This window comes from Echinops telfairi, unplaced genomic scaffold (genome assembly GCF_000313985.2).
Source record: "Echinops telfairi isolate 266 unplaced genomic scaffold, ASM31398v2 ScPeMD7_70;HRSCAF=299, whole genome shotgun sequence".
Taxonomy (NCBI): Eukaryota; Metazoa; Chordata; class Mammalia; order Afrosoricida; family Tenrecidae; genus Echinops; species Echinops telfairi.
Genome location: NW_022103968.1, coordinates 25,801,694 through 25,810,002, shown reverse-complemented (window position 1 = coordinate 25,810,002; position 8,309 = coordinate 25,801,694). Strand labels below are relative to the sequence as shown.

Sequence of the window (8,309 nt, the reverse complement as noted above, 5' to 3'; positions counted from 1 at the left end):
TCCTTCTGGTTTTTATCATTTCAAATAAAAGCGCAACACCTTTGTAAATATGGACCAACATTCTTTTTTTCTTGTTTTTTTCCCAATGAGCACGTTGCTTTGCTTCTGTTCTCAACTCTGCCTTCCTTTGTCCCCAGAGTCTCAGCATAGTTGCAATGGGAGACTGAGACGTGGAGCCCCTGTGTCTGTGCACCCGATACTAACCCACAGCTTGCTGCTTCCTGGCCCTTGCTTCTTCCTGGGCTGTCTCGGGCAGTCAGACTGTGGTGGCTTGTTCAAGGGCATCCTGGCAGTCAACGAGTGCTTCTGGTTGATTTTCCTTTCTCTGAGTCAGAAAATTAGGGCACTTTTATAAGTACTGCAATTAATGACAGGTTGAAATGAAACAAAAATTTCTCTCAGGTAATCTGCCCCACAGTGGATCACCAAATGGAAGTCTCGCTAATCTATATTGTATCATTTTGATTCCAAATATTCTTTCTATCTAAAGACCTTAATTACTAGTTTCCTTTTTTCCGTCCATTTGAAGTGTAATATCAAGTTGTGTTTATATCTATAGAAGTAGAAGCGTTTAGCCCATCCCAGATGTCAGAGAAGATCCTTCTAAGGCTGCTAAAGCACCCCAATGTCATCCAGGAACTGAAGTATGACGAGAAGAGCAAGAAAGCCCCCGAGCACTACCTCTACCAGCGAAACAAACCTGTAGACTACTTCGTTCTCGTTCTGCAGGTCAGAGGAATTATTCAATGGTTGTTTGAGCTCACTGAGGAGGCTTGGTGTAGGTGGATGGGTGTCAAGATTTTATACTTACGTCTGCTAGCCTCAGGCATGGGATAATCTAATCTCCCTCATTTTCCTATATTAAAATAAATATGAGATGCAGCTACACCGTTCTTTAATTTTCAAGACTGAAATGCACTTAATAATTGCTAAAGTGTTGAGTCAAGTAAAGAGTGGTGAATTTGATGGCTAGTATTTTGTTGACAACCTGGGGACGTGCCTTTGAAACGGAAGTGTGATGGATTTCCTTGGGTCTTCTTTCGTCAACCCCTCGTTAGGAAGTTGGCATTATATCACTTCCTAGAGAGATCTTGGTATCTCTTCCTTTAACACCATCAAAATAATAATTTTATTGTTGTTTTTAATTCCTGATTGCTAATCAGACTTGATTTTACAAAGAGCTGATGGGGTCATCAGAGCCAGTCATGACAGCCACAGCCAGCTCTTTCTCACTGCAGCGTAAGGAAGGCCAACATAATGATATATAGACTTCTTGGGCTTTTTGATTGAAGAATTTACGTTTACAAGAAATCCTATATTTCTTTCAACACAAGAATATTGGCCCCTTGTGATTTCTTATTTTTTCTTGGTTACTTCCTAGGTGTGAATTGGAGTATTATTGTAAGAGTATGCATCGTACTTGGTAGCCCTTCCCTACAATTTACACTGAGTTCAGCAAGGCCCCAATCACCTAAATCAGGGGTCCTCAAACTTTTTAAACAGGGGACCAGTTCACTGTCCCTCAGACCCATTGGAGGGCCGGACTATAGTTTGAAAAAAAAAGCTATGAACAAATTCCTATGCACACTGCACATACCTTATTTTGAAGTAAAAAATAAAATGGGGCAAAAACACCCGGCGGACCAGGTAAATGTCCTCGGCGGGCTGCATGTGGCCCGCAGGCAGTAGTTTGAGGACCCCTGACATAAATGAATCAAGAAGATTCATTTTATTTGAAAATAACTCTTATCAGATACCCAGCTATCAGAAACTCTAGAATGTTTGAGCCTTGCGGTGATGTCTGGAAGCCGGGTTGAGGAATTGCAGAAAATGCCATGAATTAACTGGTTACACACCACGCTCATACCGTCTCCGCGGCTTCTGTTTGCAGGTTTACTGTAATTCAGTGCTCTGAATTATAATATCGGTCTTATTCAACTCCAAATATAATGCACTAACCTTGGACTTTTTAAACTCTGGATTGTAATTTTGTTTGTTTCTTCTGGAGACATAAGTCTGGGATTCTAGAGTACCATCGATCATTTATCTTACTGACTACAGCTAGGGAGCAAAGCATTCCTGTTTCTCCTAACAAAAGCTGGATGTGAAGATTCCTTAACCCCAGAGAAACTGAATTCCACTCCAGACTCTTATTTTGGAGAACTTTGAAGATTGGCATCATAAAATGCAGTGGTAGTGGGGAGACAGGGGAAAGGAAGTGGTGTTAACAAGCCCAGGGACAAGGGAACAACAAGTGATCCAAAATCGGTGGCAAGGAGGAGGTAAGAGACCTAGTAGGGCTTAATCAAGGGCAATGTAACCGAGAGGAATTACTGAAACCCAAATGAAGGCTGAACATGATAGTGGGACAAGAGGAAAGTAAAAGGAAATAGAGGAAAGAACTGGGAGGCAAAGGACATTTATAGAGCTCTAAATACAGGCATGTACATACGTAAATATATATGATGGGGAAATAGATCTATGTGCATATATTTGTAAGTTTAGTATTAAGGTAGCAGATGGACATTGGGCCTCTACTCCAGTACTCCTTCAGTGCAAGAACACTTTCTTCTATTAAACTAACATTCCTTGATGCTCACCTTCCCGACATGATCGCTGAAGACAAAGCGGGTGCATAAGCAAATGTGGTGAAGAAAGCTGATGGTGCCCAGCTATCAAAAGATAGTGTCTGGGGTTTAAAGGCTTGAAGATAAACAAGCGGCCATCTAGTTGAGAAGCAACAAAGCCCACATGGAAGAAGCACACCAGCCTGTGTGATCACGAGGTGTTGAAGGGATCAGGTATCAGGTATCAAAGAACAAAAAGATCCTATCATTGTGAATGAGGGGCAGTGCAGAATGGTGACCCAAAGCCCATCTGTAGGCAACTGGACATCCCTTATAGAAGGGTCATGGGGAGGAGACAAGCCAGTCGGGGTGCAGTGTAGCAACGATGAAACATACAACTTTCCTCTAGTTCTTTAATGCTTCCCCCCCCACCCCACTATCATGATCCCAATTCAACCTTACAAATCTGGCTCTACCAGAGGATGTGCACTGGTACAGATAGGAACTGGAAACACAGGGAATCCAGGACAGATGAACCCCTCAGGACCAGTGGTGAGAGTGACGTTACCTGGAGGGTGGAGGGAAGGTGGGATAGAAAGGGGAAACCGTTTACAAGGATCTCTACATATAACCCCATCCCTGGGGGACCTACAACAGAAAAGTGAATGAAGGGAGACATTGGATAGTGTAAGACATAATGAAATAATAATAATTTATAAATTATCAAAGGTTCATGAGGGAGGGGTAGGGGGCCCAGGGAAGAAGGGGGGGAAATGAGCTGATACCAAGGGCTCAAGTAGAAAGCAAATGTTTTGAGAATGCTGAGGGCAACAAATGTACAAAGGTGCTTGACACAATGGATGGATGTATGGATTGTGATAAGAGTTGTACGAGCCCCCGATAAAATGCTTTTTTTAAATCCAGTGGTAGTGTTAGAAGTGGTATAGTTTGTGAGATCTATTTTTATGTGCTTATTGTTAGCATGTGGGAGGTTGTGATTCAGTATTGCCCAGTTGCTGTGTAGGAGTGCCTGCTATTCCCAATGGCTGGATCTAACAGTATCTTACTGACTAGGGGTTTCATCACGATCCCTGTCTGTTTAGAAGTAAACTTTTAAGAGATTATTTATGATAAGGCGTATATACCTGAATCTTGAATCTCTGTGTCCTATGAAATGTAAAAATGACAGGTGTTTGAACACTTCGGGCGAGGTGGTTTCATGCAAGCTTTGTCAATAGTGTGTGTGCTTGGTTAAAAGCACTTTATAGTAGAAGAGTTTGAACCAGAGCTTGGTAAAAATCGTGGTGTTTGAAAAGCAGTCTTAGTGGCACAAGTGGTTGGTGAGTGAAAGCCCACCCAGCAACTCCCTGGGAGAGAGACTGATCCCAGAGAGGTTCCCCACGCCCAAAATCTCGCTGTCATCCCGTTGATTGCGACTCAGAGTACAGCCCAGGAAACGCCAAAGGGCATTTCTACTTAGGGGCGTGGAGTCCGTCCGTGAAAATCATCTCGGCAGTGCTGGGAAGGGCACCCTGACTTTGTAGTGGATTTTCCCCAGAAAGCTCTCAAGGGCAGCGAGCCCATGTGCAGAGTAAAGAACTGCCCCTTAGGATTTCCTAGGCTGTCTGTCAACTGCACGGGAGGAAAGGGTCACTTCTTTCTCCTGGCCACAGCACCACTGGATGATTTCGAGCTACAAACCTTGCAGTTAGTCATCAAGTTATTAACCCTTGCACGACCAGAGCTCCTGCTGCAAACTGTTGCAGATTGAAATACCATCTTGCCTTCAGTCACTCTAGCGTGGCCATCCTGACTTAACAAGGGTAGCCTTCCCCATCAAATACCACTCGCCCAACACTGGGAAGTCTTCCAGGTCACTGAGCACAGCCCTTTTCGTTGCCTGGGAACAGAAGAGGGCAGCAGTATCGGCACAGTCTGCCTCAGCGTGAGAGCCAGTGAGACGGTAGAGCAACTTCTACTGAGGTCATGGAAACGTGGGGTGGGGGTGATGAATGCAGTTCGGTCTCAATAGAAACCCATGACTTTTCGGTTTTACCCTAGATGAAATAGTCTCGTGTATGCCCCCAAGCCAGCTTTAAATAAACCAAATGAAAAGAATATAAGCTTTGGAGCACACACCTCCCACTCCAAAACCAAATCAAACCTGTTGCCATGTGATGACCCTGTAGAACAAAGTAGAGCCCCAGTGCTGTAAACGGAGCGCTGCTGGTGGGTTTGAACCGCTGATCTGTGGTTAGAAGCCTCATATGTAAACTGTTACCAGGGCGCCTTTACCTCCCACTACATAGATATAAAATGGCTAAAAGCTCAAGTTAAAGCCAAAAAAGTGAATTTTTTAATTTATTGCAGGATCACTATGGGGAAGTATAAAAGTACAATGAGTCATGAAAACAACTCCTAAGGCCCATGAACCATCCTGTTGCCATGTTTGACAGGAGGATCGGCCCGGAGGCTTTCCAGGAGGTCACTCGTTTTGAAAGCAGACCGCCCTGTCTTGTGTCCAGGGGTGGCGCGGGGGCTCAGATCTGCTGACCTTCTCATAAGTGAAATGAACAGGGAGTGGATAGAAACGTAACTTTGGCAGATCCAGCTCTCCACCATGGTTATAAGAGAGGGGCCTGGTGGTGCTGCCTCGAGAGTCCACGGCTGCTCACAGTAAGGTGAGTGGTTTAAACCCACCAGCTGCTCCACAGGAGAGGGTTGAGGCTGTCTGCTTCCGTCCAGATTTACAAAGCCTCAGAAACCCTATATAGGGTTTAAGGTGGCTATGAATCAGACGTGACTCAATGACAGTCATTTTGGTTTTTTTGGGGGTTATGATAAAAGCAAGCATACCAAGAAAAATGTTTTCAAATTACACAAGATTTGAAGAAAATAATAGACTCCTTAAAAACTTTTATGACTCTCATAAATGATTGATTCCTATGTCACAAAATAAATGCAAATAGATAGAAATTCCATACAGCCAGCTGCAAAGGTCACATTGACATAGGACTAAACTCCGTAATGAGAAGTAAGTACTGTTACCGGTAGGCACGCTCGAGTGGCTTCTGCCTCGTAGCAGCCCTGCGGACCACGGAACAAGACCACTGCCCTGCCCATCCTCACGACCATCGCTGCAGCCACGATGTCAGTCCATCTTGTCCAGCGTCCTCCTCTTTCCTTTGATAGTGGTTCTCAACCTTCCTAACCACGACCCTTCAATACCGTTCCTCATGTGGCGGTGACCCCCAACCATAAAATTATGTTCGTTGCTGCTTCATCACTGTTACTTTGCTACCATTATGTATCGAGCGACCCCTGTGAAAGGCTCGTTCGACCCCCAGGTTGAGCACCACTGCCTTTGATGCTCTGTTTCACCAAGCCTGATGTTCCTTTCCAGGGACTGGTGTCTCCTGATGATGCAAGGACCGAGTCATGTTAAAACTGTGCTAAATCCCTCGTATGCATGTTTGCAAGCAAGCTGCAGCACGGAACATGTAACATGCTCTCATTTGTGTAAAAGAGAAAAAGACACGCACACACGAAGGGACTTTAAAAAGTTCATGCAAACACCCATCATCTTTTAATTGTATTTTTTTTTCATGAATTTTTTACTTTCCCTGTCCCCCTACCTACATGAAATTTCTAAGGAAGGCTACCCAAGAAACTGGTAACAATGGCTGCTTCTAAGGAAAGGAACTTGGAGGAATGGAATTAACTCGAACGGAGACTGAAGTTACCTTTTGTGTGGTTTGAATTTCTTACCAGGTACTTGTAAGTACCCATTGTAATTACCCATTAAATGCTACCCATTTAAGCAAATAATTATTTAAAAAATAGAATTCATGACAAATTAAAAATTATCCTAAGTAGCAACTGAAGCAGGGTGGAGCATACATAGAATATCATTGAAAACTAATATTAAGCCATGCAAATCCCATATATGCGTCAAGTTCTAGAAATTGTGTTCTTTTAAGCCAACATTTCCCAAAATGGGTGATCCCGCCCCGTGGGGCACTAGAAGGATCCAGCGGGGCTGCAAAAGCAGCCTTGGATTGTGGGCTATGGTACGAAAGTTTTCATTGCTCAGGGGGGGACTCTTGAGAATTTATTTTTAAAAAATTGTAAAGGGGATAGTAGGCCAAATAAGTCTGGGAACCCATTGCCTTAAATCCTTAGACAAATAAGAGAAAATCGAGGCCCATACTTATGAAAGAACAAAGCAACAAACTGGGGAAAAACCTTCCAAGTCAAACTCCCCGCCCACAGACTGAGTGGCTCACCGCAGTTGGAATATCAGGCAGGTAGAACTGCCCCTGCGGGTTTCCAGAACTGACTGGCTGGGAGTAGAGAGCCTCCACTTTCTCCCATGCAGCGGCTGCTGGGTTTGAACTGCGGTTAGCAGCCCAGCTCGTGACCACTGCGCGGTGTCACCAGGGCCCCTCCAAAAACAAAACAAAACTAAGCACCTCAGAAGATGAAAAAGCCATTAATGTGATAAAAGAGGGGAAAAAGGGTTTTCCTTCTTTCCTCGAAGCATCTAAAATGAAAGGATTTCTTAGAAAAAAATCAAAATTAAAGAGTTCAGTTTCTCTATTCTACAAGTGTAACAAGATGGTATGTATGATAGTTGACTGCATTTCTTATGGCTAATAACTTTATCCTAAAAATCTCATTATAAGGAGTTAGCCTCACTTGCCAATATTGAGCTAGAATTCCTAAATAAAGCAGTAGCGGTTAAGAGTTACTCATGATGTCTCTGGCTCACTTTATGGTGGCATTGTCAACTAGACATTCGGCTGCTGACTGTACAGTTGGCAGTTCAACTCCACCAGCTGCTCTGTGAGAAAACAGAGGTTTTTTGCGCCCTGCAAGTTTATAGTCCTAGAATCTATGTATCTGTTATTCTGTGAGTGAGAATTGATTTAGTTTGGGCTTTAGGACTCGTTTACTAGAGCACCAGAACTAGAATAGCCACAGTCAGGGAGAATGTGGACAGGGGCCGGGATCCTTAGACTCAGATTAATAAATGTCAGAATGGCCATTGGCAACACTAAGCATCTGTTCTTCAGCTCTGTAAAACGAAGTATCCCGTTGAACCGGCAGCCTCTCATGCACGAGCCTCGAAAGAAGTACTTATTTTACAAACCTGTAGTAAATCTGTCAATTATAGAATAGTAGAACCAGTCTATATATCTAGTCGCTAATTAAATTGAGGCCTGTTCATAGGAAGGATCATTATGTAGTCATAAAAAAAAAGAACATATATTAATATAACAAGTAAAAGAATATTCGGTATTTGAAACTTTATTGTAAACTACTTTTTAAATATAAATAATCAGAGTACAGTAAATACATCACTAGCCCTAGTTGTGCAGTTGCCAGATCAGCAGTTCAAAGTCACCGACCATCCTGCAACAACAGAAGAGCAGACTGTCTACTCTGGTAAACGTCAGCTGGCTCGGTCCTGGAGGGTTGCCGTGAGGCACACTGAATCCACGGCAGTGAGGGTTTTCTCTCTGTCTCTCCCTCTTTCCCCCAGGAATTACAATGCTGCTGTTTCACAGTGGTGGAAATGATTATTCTCCATAGCATATAGCCAAATTATGTTAGTGAATATAAAGAATAAGAGAGGGAGTGGATGTTTTGGGTTTGTTTTTTTTAAACAGTTTTATTGGCACTTAATTCACCTCACACAAATCAGTAGTTCAATCACTTCAAGAGTTGTACAATCATTAC

At 43.3% G+C, this 8,309-nt stretch overlaps 1 protein-coding gene across 2 annotated transcripts in view; it reads left to right on the top strand.

Annotated features, from left to right (window-relative positions):
* LOC101640464 (metal transporter CNNM2) overlaps positions 1-8,309 on the top strand; it is a 27,099-nt gene that overhangs the window by 1,527 nt on the left and 17,263 nt on the right. For both annotated transcript variants that reach the window (XM_004701298.2, XM_045291602.1), the window contains exon 2: positions 560-729. In XM_004701298.2, coding sequence (XP_004701355.2) covers positions 560-729 — 170 coding nt within the window. The remainder of the gene's footprint in view (positions 1-559; positions 730-8,309) is intronic.